At 45.4% G+C, this 15,878-nt stretch overlaps 1 protein-coding gene across 1 annotated transcript in view; it reads left to right on the top strand.

Moving 5' to 3' along the window:
- The window catches only part of LOC124545630 (PR domain zinc finger protein 1), a 68,559-nt gene continuing 52,681 nt past the window's right edge, over positions 1 to 15,878 (top strand). Inside the window, exons 1-2 of the mRNA XM_047124576.1 lie at positions 1 to 16; positions 2,855 to 3,066. Of these exons, the coding sequence (XP_046980532.1) occupies positions 1 to 16; positions 2,855 to 3,066 (228 nt within the window). The remainder of the gene's footprint in view (positions 17 to 2,854; positions 3,067 to 15,878) is intronic.

Below are 15,878 nucleotides of genomic sequence, written 5' to 3'. Positions count from 1 at the left end.
ATGGGGCCCACTTGCCGTGAGTGGTTTCGATCGCTCGGCTAAAAAGATGCACCATTCACAATGAATAACACAGATACCGAGGTGGGAAGTAAAAAAATGGGTATGCTGATAGCTAAAAGACGAATGAAGACTATCGAGGAAGACGTTGAGTCATATTCCAGAAGATATGGTTATATTTCAAAAGATATATTCGTTTCTTACCAGCAGAATATTTGCATTTTTTATGATCTGTTGACTAATTTAAATGGCACAGTAAATCAAAAGCAGAAAAAGAATTATTGTTAGCAACAATATGTATTGTAACCTAATTAAAAATCCTGTGCTCTGTTCTTTTGCGTATGTAAATCATTCTTGTATCCACCATGTGTGGACTCTCACTGACTCTCATTCCACATCCAGTAACTACATTTTTCATATCTCTTAGCTCTAACACTCTTTGTTGCTAATTTTATGACCTCTGAGTTACCCCATTTCCCATCAGACATTTATTTGTGTTTGTGTGGATACACGTAGGTGAAAAGTGAAGAGAAATTCAGAACTATAAAGGTCTCAACATTATGTCGACTTCCAGATTACGCAGAGACGCATACGACAGACACTGACTTACGAAAGAGAACCATAGGAGTTAGGAAAAGTGCAATACTGCAGGCCATTGACTTTCGAGAGCGCTTTCTTGGATTGTATAACAGCAACTTGACAGTAAGAAAACCAGCTGAGTAATAAAGACCATATAACAACAACCTCTCACGAAAAAAAAGTCATTTATTCACTTTGGTTTCCGTAACTAATGTCAACAGGAGCGATCTAATCTCACGCCTGATCGATGCTTTAGTAATGGTTGCGAATACTGATGCTCAGCATCTGACACATGTATAATTTGTATAAACAAACTAGTTATCCGCCTGGACTGCGTGAGAAGTGATTTTAGTCGATTCTGAGAAGACGTAGAGAGATGGAGGGAAGGAGGGGGGAGGAGGAGAGAGAAAGAGAGAGAGAGGGAGAGAGAGAGAGAGAGAGAGATCGTCTCCTTACCGTTCAATCAGTTTCTTTGTGCTGGCGTCCATAAACGTAATATACTTCAGCGAAAAAAGCTTTCAAAAAATTTGGATTTCATTACGCCGCTTCTGACAGATTTCGGCCTTTATATATCGTGGCATAAACATTCGTGTACATGTGTGCCAAATACATTCCAGGTCGTAGGCTGTCTTTGTCCCACAGGAATTTAATTTTAGACAAGCAGAAGGATAAACTAGCTTTGGAAACTCTTGTATCTCAGAGCTTAGAGCTCAGTGGATCTCTCTGGACAAAATTAAAGAATGAAGCAAGGTTAATGACTGACTACTCTGAAAGGGATTCGGAGATTCTAAAATAGCTTTTACTCAGTATCAACAAAAAACGTACTGACGGTCTTCGATAAACAAGACATTTATTAAGCCTATGTTACAATACTGAAGAAAATACACTCGAATGACAAAAGTTGTCCGATATCGTGAAGCACCTCATTTCATCCCGGGTAGTACAGCATCTCGACGTAGCATGGAGTCAACAAGTTGTCTGGAAGTCCCTTGCAGGAATATTGAGCCATGCTGCCTCCATAGCCGTTAATAATTGTGAAACTGTTGCCGGTGTAGGATCTTGTGCACGAACAGACAGACCTAATCATCATGTTCCATAAATGTCCGATGGGATTCATGTCGGGCGATCTGGGTGGCCAAATCATTAGCTGGAATTTTCCGGAATGTTCTTCAAATCAGTCACGAACAATTGTGGTCGGTGACAAGACATAGTTTTCGGCAACATGAAGTGCGTGAACAGCTGTTCTCCAAGCCGGCAAACACAAACATTTACAATTAATGATAGGTTCACCTGCACCAGAGGACGCAGTACATTCCATTTAAACACAGCTCACACCATTTAGTAGCCTCCAATAGTTTGCACAATGCCTTGTTGACAACTTGGGTTCATGGCTTCGTGGGCCGGCCGGGGTTGGCCGAGCGGTTCTAGGCGCCACAGTCTGGAACCGCGAAACCGCTGCGGTCGCAGGTTCGAATCCTGCCTCGGGCATGGATGTGTGTGATGTCCTTAGGTTAGTTAGGTTTAAGTAGTTCTAAGTTCTAGGGTATTGATGACCTCAGAAGTTAAGTCCCATAGTGCTCAGAGCCATTTGAACGATTTACAGAAATGAGTGGCATATGACGAGCTGCTGCTCCATTATACCACATTACTTTCAACTCAGTGCGCAGAGCCATTGTGCTAGCTAGACTGCTACTAGCACTTTGGAACTCACGACTGGTTCTTTTCGCTGATTTCATGAAATTTTTTTAGACCCACCTTCCGCAAAGCTCGACGCTCCCTGTCCTGAAGTACCTGCTTCTACCTGTATTTGACTTAACTGTGGTCGTTACTTGGCTTTTCTTTGCCACAATCACACTCAACAACCGTCGACTCGGGCAGCTTTAGACTGGTTGAAATGTTCCTGACGAGTCTGATATTCAGTTGACATCCAATGGCTAGACCAGGTTGGAAGCTCCGATTCATATTGCTGTTACTGATTCTCTACGCACAAAAACACTCGCTGCCTTCTTTTATACTGGCAGGTACGCCTCTAGTGATATCTAGTGGTCAATTCCGCAATACACACGGATTCTAGATACCTTTTTTTCCGGCAGTGTAGGTGTAAGCAGGTCCCAGTACCTCGAGGGCCCTTGCCGGAAACTTCCACATCGCCATCACCACCATCAGCAGCGAGAAGCAAACAAAAGTTGTCTCCCACCTCTGACAGGCATCTTGTTTGTGGTACAGGAGGAGCGCGACGGTGGCGGAGGCGGGGGCGGGAGTGGCGCCGGCGCCGGAGGCGGAGGCGGCGGGGGCGGCAGTAGCGTCCCCGTGTCGGCCGTCGTTGGCGCCGACCCCGCTTTTGACCCGAGCACCCTTCGAGAGGATGAGTTCGAGAAGCACGTGGTGTACATCGTGCCTGACGTCGCCACGGAGCCGGGCTGCCCCAACCGCGCGCAGGAGTCGCTGCCCCGCAACCTGGTGCTGCGACCCAGCCAGGCGCTCAGCGATGTGAGTATCAACCCAACATGTCTCTAGCTACTCTCTTAGTCTCGCCAGCAAGGGAGGCAGGTGAGTCCCACCGTGTGGTAAACCCAACGACGACAGACACACCGCTGCCGTCATGAAGGTATGTCAATTAAGTCCTGAAAATCTGCACCCATCATGGACTTCTCTTGAACAGAACATTTCTGTACTAAGTACGGTATTATCGGAGGAAATACGACTTTGCTTCTTTCGAACTTTGGTCAGACTGTTAACGACGATATGGGCATACAAAATACACTACTGGCCATTAAAATTGCTACACCGAAAAAAAAAAAAATGCAGATGATAAATGGGTATTCATCGGACGAAAATATTATACTACAACTGACATGTGATTACATTTTCACCCAATTTGGGTGCATAGATCCTGAGAGGTCAATACCCAGAACAACCACCTCTGGCCATAATAAACGCCTTGATACGCCTGGGCATTGAGTCAAACAGAGCTTGGTTGGCGTGTACAGGTACAGCTGCCCATGCAGCTTCAACACGATTCTACAGTTCATCAAGAGTAGTAACTGGCGTATTGTAACGAACCAGTTGCTCGGCCACCATTGACCAGACGTTTTCAGTTGGTGAGAGATCTGGAGAATTTGCTCGTCAGGGCAGCAGTCTAACATTTTCTGTATCCAAAAAGGGCCGTACAGGGCCTACAACATGCGGTCGTGCATTATCCTGCTGAAATGTAGGGTTTCGCAGGGATCGAATGAAGGATAGAGCCACGGGCCGTAACATATCTGAAATGTAACGTCCACTGTTCAAAGTGCCGTCAATGCGAACAGGAGGTGACCGAGACGTATAACCAATGGCGCCCCGTACCATCACGCCGGGTGATACGCCAGTATGGCGATGACGAATACACGCTACCAATGTGCGTTCACCGTGATGTCACCAAACACGGACGCGACCATCATGATGCTGTAAACAGAACCTGGATTCATCTGAAAACATGACGTTTTGCCATTCGTGCACCCAGGTTCGCCGCTGAGTACACCATCGCAGGTGCTCCTGTCTGTGATGCAGCGTCAGGGGTACCGCAACCGTGGTCTCCGAGCTGATAATCAAAGGCTGCTGCAAACGTCATCGAACTGTTCGTGCAGATGGTTGTTGTCTTGCAAACGTCCCCATCTGCTGACTCAGGGATCGAGACGTGGCTGCACGATCCGGTACATCCATGCGGATAAGATGCCTGTCATCTCGACTGCTAGTGGTACGAGGCCATTGGGATCCAGCACGGCGTTCCGTATTACCCTCCTGTGCCCACCGATTCCATATCTTGCTAACAGTCATTGGATCTCGACCAACGCAAGCAGCAATGCCGCGATACGATAAACCGCAATCGCGGTAGGCTAAAATCCGACCTTCATCAAAGTCGGAAACGTGATGGTACGCATTTTTCCTTCTTACATGAGGCATCACAACAACGTTTCACTAGGCAACGCCGGTCAACTGCTGTTTGTGTACGAGAAAAAGTTTGGAAACTTTCCTCATGTCAGCACGTTGTACGTGTCGCCACCGGCGCCCACCTTGTTTGAATGCTCTGAAAAGCTAATCATTAGCATATTTCAGCATCTTCTTTCTGTCATCTAAATTTCGCGTCTGTAGCACGTCATCTTCGTGGTGTAGCGATTTCAATGGCCAGTAGTGTAGGTTCCCAAATATACGAATGGCTTGAAGATTTCTTAAGTAATAGGACTCAGTATATTGTCCTCGACAGCCAATATTTGTCAGGGACGAGGAGATCGTCAGGAGTGCCCCAGGGAAGTATTCTCTACCTGTATAAATGGTCTGACAGAAGAGGTGAGCAGCAGTCTGCACTTGTTTGCTGATGATGCTGTGGTGTACGGAAAATGTAGTCGTTGAGTGACTGTGGGAGGATACAAGATGACCTTAACAAAATTTCTGGTTGGTGTGATGACTAGCTGGTAGCTACAGCTGCAAAAGAATCTAAGTTAATGCAGACAAGTAGAATAAACAACCCGGTAATATTCGAATACAGCATCAACGGTGTCCAGGCTGACACAGTCACGTTGCTTAAATGTGTAGACGTAACGTTTAAACTGATGCGAAATGGAAAGAGCATGTAAGGACTGTAGTGGGAAAGGCGAATTGGTTACTTTGGGTTATTGGCAAAGTTTTAGGAACGTGTGGTTCATCTGTAAAGGAGACTACATGTAGAATACTACTGCGACCCACTCTTGAGTACTGCTGGAGTGGTTGAGTTCACCGCCAGTTCGGATTAAAGGAAGACAGTGAAGCAGTTCAGAGGCGGGCTGCTGCATTTGTTACAGGCAGACTCGATAAATACGCGAATATTGCGGAGATGCCTCAGGAACTGAAATGGAAATCCCAGGAGGGAAAGCGACTTTCTTTTAGAGCAACGGTATTTAGAGAAAAGCAATTTGAATCGGACTGCAGAACGATCCTACTGCCGCCAACGTAAGGTTTCGCGTAAGGACTACAAATAAGAAAAATTAGGGTTCGTACGGAGGTGTATAGGCAGTCGTTTACCACTCGCTCTATTTGCGAGTGTAACAGGAACCGAAATGACCAGTAGTGATACAACGTACTCTCTGCCACGCACCATACATTGACTTGTGGAGTATCAATGTAGATACAGATCTAGGTGACCCTTATCCAGTCAGTCAAACAGGGACTAACAGTTTAACAAAGTTCAAATGTTCAAATGTGTGTGAAATCTTATGGGACTTAACTGCTAAGGTCATCTGTCCCTAAGCTTACCCACAACTTAACCTAAATTATCCTAATGGCAAACACACACACCCATGCCCGAGGGAGTACTAGAACCTCCGCCGGTACTAGCCGCACAGTCCATGACTGCAGCGCCTCAGACCGCTCGGCTAATCCCGCGCGGCAACAGTTTAACCTGAACCCCAAACAGCTGTGGAAAAAATTGGGTATCTTTCATACTGGTAAATATTACCACAGGTGAAATATGTAGCGACGGTTATAATCGTGGAAATGTCGGAGGACTGAACCCAAGACCTTTGGATCCATAGCCCGGTAATTTATGACCAAGCTATCCAATATATCAGTAACGGAGTAGACACACTAAAAAGGAGAGAGTAGAATCTGAACTTCATTTGACGTTTTGGTCATTATTAAAGCACTGAGGAAGGAAATTGGTAGTGCCTTTTTTGAGAAACCACCGCAGTATTCGCTTTAAGCGATTTGGGGGAATCATGGAAGAGAGAAATCTGTATGGGTGGAAGGGGATTTGAACATAGTTTGAACATCGTCAGATGCGTCTGCCTTCCGGAACTAGTATAGTGGTCCCAGTCTAACACCCCTACGGTTGTGACGATTGTGCCAAGCGGGGTGTGATGAGGAGGATCTGTTCACGCTCGACAGCGTCAAGAAAACGTTATTCACAACGAGAGATTTATTGATCAGAAATACAGGTATGTCTTCTCCAGGCGCCAGTAGCTCACTCGGGCCAGCAGTGTGCGGACCCAGTCAGCAGTAGCGGAGTCGTGTCACTCGGCAGTAGTGCCGCAACCATTACATCATGGGTGGTTTACTGACTCCCAGGCATCGCATGTGGCATGACTCTCGATGGACGGCAGCACACAGCACCCTCTGCGGGCTGATCTCTTAAGTGCTCTCGTTGAATACGTCTACCCAGGATACTCACCCTCAAGCCAAGCCCGTAGTACTAGGTCTATGTAGAGTTCGACCGTGGCCTCCAGATAGGAGACACAGGCTGGCAGCATCAGCGCCGCCTGCAGGAACGGGACAAACAGCATCAGTGGCTCCCCCCACGACGGCGGAAGGCTAACCGCTTCTTGGACCTGCTGGGCAGGCCTTCAGTAGGCCAACAGGAGGATGATGGTCTCTGCACCACATCAGTTCCGACTCGGAAGTTGGCACTGCAACTTACAGTTAGGTTACAGTGGCAGAGTCTTTCCAGCGAAAAGGGCAACTGCGTAAATGATTATAGACGATTAGGCACGCAGAGGGTCGACTGATATAGCCTCCCCTATATCACAGGACAGCTGCAAGATTGAGATTAGGAAAGGTGTAGTATTGACGCTTGATCTTTTATACACTCTACTATGCTGGGGGTAACACTGACGTCATATACAAGCGTTTTCTCGCAAGTCTGCCCTTGAGACTTCCGTAACTTGGTCTTTCATACACTCTTTTCTGTCGTATCAGTGTCAGAAAAGTTACTGTTGCGTTACAACTGGGATTTCTTGTAACAGTCTGCTCTGCCACCAGTATGACGACACTTGTCTGTTCACATTACGTCATTGTGCTTCATCTGCAAACTGGGCACTCGGCCGGTCCCGCTGGTTGCAATCACTGCCGTGTTCACCTCGACCTGCTCAACATTTCCTCGTAGCTGGCAGTTTGCCAGTCACTGACTCGGCCGGCTTCATTCCTGGTGTCACCAATCAAGAGCTTCAACATATTTTTAGTGTTAGCCTGCGATGCATCTGATGATTTCATAGACCGAAAGCAGTCATGAAATGATCATATGGCATCATTGTCAGGGAGACCCTACCGCGTCAGGGGCTGTTCGTATGTCTGGCGGATATCCTTCTGCTTGACGCCACTTCGCTGACTTGCACGTCTTTGTGAAGAAGACAGATGAGATAAAATGATAAGGACAACACAAACATCCAGGCCCCGAGCGAAGAAAATCTCCAACCCGGCCGAGAATCGAACCCGGTACCCTGAAGTCTAGAGGCAGTGACGCTAACCGCTAGGCCGTGAGTCGCGGTCATAAAATAAAGAAAACAATTGCGATCAAAGACTGTTTTCAGATCCACAAATTTTGAACATTAGGTCGCTGTATCGTAGGGTCATACTTCATAAAGTTTTGTTTGTCCATGTGAATTCTCGAGAAAAGCACGAAATGCTTAAATGCAAACAGCATGCACAAGCTTTGCAATTCAACAATGCACACGATCACCTCGTAATATTGCTCCCAACAGTCACAGCGTTATATATTTTTCCCAAGCAGTCTTTTTGGAAAATGTTCAAATGTAGATTCGGTCGAGGTCGAGAGCAATTGGGCGTTTCCATTTCGTTCTTAGCGCCAGAATATCCGCTATCAGAGTTGAAAGAAAGCCTGTGTGCTTAATTTAGTGGAAAAATGTCCCTCATTAAGGTTATAATTACAAAACAGGGCTTTTGTCAACCGCCAAAAAAGTCTTCCGAAATTAGACTTGTTAGCTTAAGCTGAAGCGGTTAGTATTGGCCATGGTTTCGTTTCTGTTTGATTCTCATGAGGATGCACTATTCACAAAGACAATATTACTATCCGACTGATTATTGTCTCATCAACAGAGTTACGTGACAAAGTGGTAAACATCTGCTAGCGGCATAAGTATCTTCATCTAGTTACATGGTCACCATGTGGTCACCATAGTTTATACTTATTTCTCTTTCACAGTCAATAACCATATAAAGTGTCGAGCTCATGGCGTTCACAATAGTCCAGGTGCATTCTTTTAGACAGTGTTAATGATCGTTTTGATGAAGTGCAAGGTACATACACGTATCCAGCTTAAGAAATAGCTTTTAGCTAAACATAGTCGTATTTTGCCAACAAAAACGAGATTAGACATACGTGGGTTAAAAGTGGGTGCTACAAGGTGATTCGTAATAGTAAATACACCTTAGACGCACGGGATCGTCAAAATCTATCACAGTTCTGTAACGTATCAGATAACAAAATGGCGTGGCATAACATCGTCAGGAAGATTTTAGTTCATTCTGCAAAAGCAGCGAATTTCTTCACAGTCTGCTTTAGTATTACCACAAGTAATGACGGATTATAAACCAGCAGTTTACTAGCTACACTTACTTTTGGAACCCATACTTGGTAGTAATATGTCGAGAACAGTAGTTCTCGAAGTCATAAAATCTGTATATCAGTTGCCTATTGTAGCACTAGGCGGAATATTTTGATGATAAACATGGGCTACTATTTTCCTAATTTTGAGATTCTTAAATATTATTTTGCGTTGTTCATCTCCATTGTATCACTGCACAGCATATCGATTATGAACCGTCGCCATAAACAGACCTTCGATGCAATGTCAACACGCCCACGGATAACCATCATGCCACGTGTTGCCTGTGGTCATGCGATTATTGTTTCACTTCGCTCGACCTACCTACCTAGACTCAAAAACATATCATATCAGTATTAAGTTAACATTGTGTCAATACTTGAAACAAATTTTATTTTGAATCTGGTCTGAGCATTTCTCCTTCCTACAACAACGCTCCTTCTCTTTTGATAGTCTTCACATTGTTCCCAATAATTCTGTATAAGTTATTTAATAAAAAGCACAAATCTGTCTTGAAGATGGAGACTTGTCTTCATTCGGCCACGGTAGCGTGGAGTTTAATATTTTCTTTAAATAAATAAGAAAAAGGCTTTAGGATAGGATAGGCACTCCTGATCAGTTATGAAATCACACGCAACATTCTGCTAATGATAAAACTGTATGTTTAACTACGTTACTCACCTGCTATAGCGGCCTGTATAGCCTAACGCAGCTAATCCAAATACGTAGCAGTTCCGATATTCTTTAGGTATAACTATTTAAAGTCGATGCCATCATTTTATATGGCATCAAGTCACTCCAATACGTCAGCGAAAAGAGTATCTTTGGTTTTATCCAACATGGAATTAAATGTGATTTAGACACAGCAGACAGATTCTTTGATATTCATATTAACATTCACCGTAATTAACTGTTGCATTTCAGAGATGGAAATGCGGTTGAAATCATCTCAGTAAGAAATGCTGTGGCAATAATAAATATTACAGTAGCGTAATTTGCGAACAAAAGGTCGTGCCAATACCATCATAGTTAATAGAGCTATGATAGTAATTTTTAAAATATCGGTTAAAATAGAATGATGACCTCATTAACTGATGTTTAAGGGGAAACAGATTAGTTTCACTCAACGCGTATACATTTAAAAACGGAAACCGCACCGCGCTACATTTACTCTTAAAATATGGAGACAGTAGAAACTTCAGATGTCCGCAATGCGTTTTGCGCATTGCTGGCATGGAACGCGGAAAACGTAATGCATATATCTCTGGTCTGAGAAATCTCCTTCTAAACAGAACACGTTTTAAATTTCTTTATTAGAGCTTGTATTATTCCGCTCGAAATGCACAAACGCCTCTCCAACGACATTTTGAGAGTTAATTTAATTGCTCGCGTTCTGTTATTTACACCGAAAAATAATCAAATAAAAGGCTCTTCTTAATAAGAATTGCCGAGTTTTTAATATGCTTCTCCGGCAAAACAGAGCCAGGGAATAAATATTTCTTGAAAGCTACAGAGCATTGGCTTTCGCAGAAAACAGCTGCCAACGAACCCGTCTCGGTCATCAACTTTCAGATTCCTGGTGCAGCGAGACGAGAAACTAGTAAGCGACAGGCGCCGCTGCCAACGACCTGAAATAATTTCAAGAGTTCCTGCCACGTTCCGTACGTGTGTGTGTGGGGGGGGGGGGGGGGGGGGGGGCACGCATTTCGCCTTTCTTCCTTCTCCTGTGTGTGTACTGTGGAAGGTGGAAGACGCGAACCTGATGATTAGCGGGGGGGGGGGGGGGGGGGAGAAAGACGCGGGGAAGACGAAAACGAAGAGATCTTGTTCCATTAAGAAAGCAAAGCACGTCCGTGCCAGCGACGATTGCCTAGAAGAAAGGTAAACACCGTTGAACAGTTCCTCTACTATTTTGTACAAAGGCGTTTTCTGTATGTGAATCCGGCTGACCCGCTTGGTGCTGACGTAACTCAACGGTGACCTGTAATTGTGGCCGCATGGACGCTCCACTTGGCTCATCGCGTGGCGCACACCCCCTTTGATCCCGTGCAGTACGTGGATGATTCAAAAACTAGAGGCACTTACACTAAAACGTAAAAATCGCCTTACTCGTATGGCCACCAGTAAAATGGTTCCCAGAAGGACATTCTCTCTAAAACACAATTCTATAACGAACCTACACTTCATTCATTGATACTTTCACCTAACATATAATTAAATCTATTTTCGCACTGTAGTAGAAAGAACTGAATACGGTGAAATTTGTTGAAAAATGCTGGTACAGCTCTGGAATATCCACCTCACAGGAGGCTTAACTAAACAACACGATTTTCTGTGCATGTACTGTAAGTATTAATTTATAGTTAGTAGTGCAATATGATACATAATACTAACGTAAGAAGTTGCCGTGTATGCACCAAACTAGGTCTGTATTTTACCGATTCTTGCTATCAGTATTTTTTTTCCCCCATCACTACTACTTTCATCGACTAAATTGCGTAGGAATGCTGAAATCAGAGCAGGGAGATTACATCAGGTACAGAGGCGTGCAGGTAATCATCTTTTTCTCGCATCATACTCGAATGCAGTAAAACGTAGAGTGGCTAATATTTGTTAAAATTTGAGTCGTCATAGTAGGTATAATATGCACTCGGACGAACGCGGTACAGTGGTTTATGAAATATGTAGATACGGACCTGTGTGTAAAAGCAAAAATTCAGCCGTCCCACTCTAAGGACTCAACAAGGGAATAACAGTTACCTAACGTACAATCAAAACATTAGAAGAATGGGAACTCACACCAGATCGCTGCCTGACAGAAGTGAAGCACCCAGAGACGGAAACGAAACGGAACTTCACGAAGTGAGAAGAAACGCGATGTTATTATTCGAGTGATTACAATATCGAGTCAAATTTACAAAGAACGCCCGCATCTCGTGGTCGTGCGGTAGCGTTCTCGCTTCCCACGCCCGGGTTCCCGGGTTCGATTCCCGGCGGGGTCAGGGATTTTCTCTGCCTCGTGATGGCTGGGTGTTGTGTGCTGTCCTTAGGTTAGTTAGGTTTATGTAGTTCTAAGTTCTAGGGGACTGATGACCATAGATGTTAAGTCCCATAGTGCTTAGAGCCATATTTTACAAAGAACTTTTGTGGCAGTATGGGCCCACCTAGCCCTCCTATCGGAATGATGTGCCGCAAGTCACACGGGATGACTGCCGGCATAGCCCCTTCACGTTGCTCATTCTTCGTGCACTGTTTCTAATGACCTTAATGTCGATGAGACATTCTGTCCTCTAAACAACGTCTAATTAAAACGTTGTGTTGTAGTGTTAGTAGGACACATGAGCTGTAACATTATAAACTGCCGCAGGGCTACACATTACGCTGGGTGAAGTGTCCAGATATCCATCAAGAGGTAAAACCAGACGTCGAATCGCTGCAAACGATCTATTGAAGTTACGCCCGTGCGGGACGCTGGCGCTAGATTGACACTGCAGTTACTGTCGTACGAATTCCAATAGAGACATTTATCAGAGGAGGACATCTGTGTAAGGCATTTTGTGCAGTCGTGACAGGATCTGATTTCTGCCCAAATGACATGAACCGATTTTTATACAGCGTTATGCACACGGGCTGTTGACATTGCCGTGTAAGGCCCACATTTGGCTCAATTACCTTGCGTTTGTGTTATTCAAATGGGAGAAAATTACACACAACTGATGTGGTTTGGAGATAGGCGACTTCCAGCCACGAGCGCCGAATCGGCCTACAACTTCAATGAAAGTGGGCATTTACTGATCGCCACGGTGAATAAATAAACTAGAATAAAAATTTTAGCATAACAAAACAAATAAGCTCTAAAACAGAAGAAGATGACGCTCCACGAATTATCCGAGTGGGATGGAACTTTTTAGATTCGGGAAAAACAGGTGATTTATTGAAGAGAAAGAGCTTCACAAATTAAGCAGTTCAGTAACGCAATGGTCCACCTCTGGCCTTTCTTCAAGCAGTTTTCGACTTGGCATTGGTTCACAGAGTTGTTGAATGTCCTCCTGAGAAATAGGTTGCCAAATTCTGTCAATTGACACGTTAGATTTTCAAAATCCCGAGGTGGTTAGAGGGCCCTGCTCGTAATGCTCCAAACTTTCTCAGTAGGGGAGAGACCTGGCGACCTTGTTGGACAAGATAGGGTTTGGCAGACACGATGACATTCAATAGGAAATCGAGCGGTGCGCGGGCGGTTGTTACATTGCTGAAATGTAAGCCCAGGTTGGCTAGCCATGAAGGGCAATAAAACTGGGACTAGGATATGGTCGACGTATCGCTTTGCTGTAAGTACCGCGGATGAGAGCCAAAGGGGTCCTGATATGAAAAAAAGAATTGCTGTCGTGAATATCATTCCCGACTGTCGGACCGTATGGCGAGCGATAATCAGGTTAGTATCCCAGCGCTGTCCGGGGCGTCTCCAGCACGTCTTCGGTCTGGAATTTCATTGACTGGAGTAAAATTGTCGTCACTGATGAGTCCCGCTTCGAACTGAGCCCGTGATGACCAGCGAAAACGTGTCTGACGGACGCCAGAAAGTGGTGGGATAGCAGCCTGACAACCAGTAGCAATGGTCTGGGGCGTCATTTCTTTTTATAGTGGAGCCCCTTTGGATGTTATCTGCAGACCCTTACAGCACAGCAGTACGTTGACGATATTCTACAGCCCGTTTTGTTGCCTTCATGGCAAGCAATGCTGGGTTTACATTTCAATAAGATAATGCCCGCCCACATAAGGCGAAAGTTTATACTGCTCGTCTTCGTGCTTGCCAAATCCTACCTCGACCAGAAAATGGTTGAAATGGCTCTAAGCACTATGGGACTTAATATCTCAGGTTATCAGTTCTCTAGACTTAGAACTACTTAAACCTAACTAACCTAAGGACATTACATACAACCATGCCCGAGTCACGATTCGAACCTGCGACCGTAGCAGCAGCTCGGTTCCGGACTGAAGTGCCTAGAACCGCTCGGCACCTCGACCTACAAGGTTATTGGAGCATTATTGTCAGGGCCCTCAAACCATCTCAGGGTTCTGATCATCTAACTCAGCAGTTGCACATAACTTGGCACGATGTCACTTAAGAGGACATCCAACGACTCTATCAATCAATGCCAAGCCCAATTGCTGTTTTCATAGGTGCAAAGGTGGACCAACGCGTTATCGACTTGCTCAGTTTTTGAAGCTCTTTCTCTTGAATAAATTATCCAGTTTTTTCTGAAATTGTAATCATTTGCTTGCATGCATATCACATCCACCGAATTCCGTCCCATTTGGATAATATCTTCGTGGCGCGTCGCTTTTTTTCCTTGCATTAACGAAATTAGTTCTGGATTATGTTCCTGGGCGTAGGTTCTTACTCTCAATTTGCTCCTCAAAGCGTCGTCTACAGCTGCACGAATTCGTGGTTGCCATCCGCGTTAACAATACCATTTCGTTACCCATTTATACGACTTACATAATTGTCTTCGCCAAGTGTGATTATTTTAGAACAGCTTCCTGGCTGGACTTCAAGCAGGTATCACTGTAGACTTATCCTGAATTTCACACAGAACATTCATGGTAGGTTGGGTTAGCAGAAATTGGATTCAACCAGCTCTCCTCCCTTTTCTGTCGTCCGCAGCTCGTGGTCGCGCGGTAGCGTTCTCGCTTCCCGCGCCCGGGTTCCCGAGTTCGATTCCCGGCGGGGTCAGGGATTTTCTCTGCCTTGTGATGACTGGGTGTTGTGTGATGTCCTTAGGTTAGTTAGGTTTAAGTAGTTCTAAGTTCTAGGGGACTGATGACCATGGATGTTAAGTCCCATAGTGCTCAGAGCCATTTGAACCATTTTTTCCCCTTTTCTGATAAAAAAAAAACTGGACATCACAGCTTCTTCTGTCACAGGTTTTAGAGTCATTTACCTTCAGGTCAAGCGCCTGCTTCCTGATGTGCGTTTACGACCTTGCTCCCACCGGGTGTACTGCGTAATATGTCCGACAGAATATGCCGGACAGGTAATAGCGCAGTATGGTGCCCTTTCTGGCGGGAGGTCAGAACAAAAGCACTTGCTGCGCGTTTCCGCTGCTGCCGTCATAATCTAAATTCCCTCACCTTTCATCATTTTCGTCCCATATCGATGGCCACCTGTGTGACTGCGGGACTGCAGACAACGCCCTGCCCCCTTCCCCATAGATTGTCCGCTCCCCTCAGCGTTCCGCAGGGGGCGCTACATCACCGCCGACGTGTGACGGAAAGCTGAACTAAAATTCACGGCCAGCGACGCTCTAGCCGGCGAAATCACCTCCGGTTTGCGGTTGTTCGTGGGAGTCCCAGAACTGGCCAATAGCAGGCCGGGCTCTCGCCAATAGAGCAACGCGGCGACGTTTTGTCTGGGCCGCGATCGTCACACTTCCTGCCGGCGTCTAAATCGATGGCAGGCTTCTTATCATCACTTTTTGCTGCTTCTGCCAATGGGATACCGCTCCGCAGCTTCCAATCAGAATCGACCCTGAGATATTGGTCACTGCGCCACACTGCCAGTATCAGCTGCAAAAGGCTGGGCAGAGAACCCTAGTCATGAGAAATGCAGACGTCATTAACACCTGTCGACAACGTGATCGTAAGTGACATGTTCAGCTATGGGGGATGAAATCAGAGGAGAGTTTGGCGGATGAAACTGATATTTCTCTACGACTGAGTTACTGAAACCACAAGACACCTACACTGAATGGCTGGATCGATACTCGAGCCACGCTACTCCTGAACGACTGACAGTCCCCTCCACCCAGCCTAAATACGTTCCACCGCTCAGCATTCCGTTGAACATTTCTTTGGCAGTAAATAGAACAATCCGTTTTTCTCGTCTACGCAACTAATACCATGCCTCTGTTTCTCAAGAAGGCGTATGTAGAGAAGCAAAATGTACTTCAC

Source organism: Schistocerca americana, chromosome 8 (assembly GCF_021461395.2).
Source record: "Schistocerca americana isolate TAMUIC-IGC-003095 chromosome 8, iqSchAmer2.1, whole genome shotgun sequence".
Taxonomy (NCBI): Eukaryota; Metazoa; Arthropoda; class Insecta; order Orthoptera; family Acrididae; genus Schistocerca; species Schistocerca americana.
The sequence above is the reverse complement of the archived record's forward strand: the minus strand, read 5'-3'. Positions and strand labels throughout refer to the sequence as shown.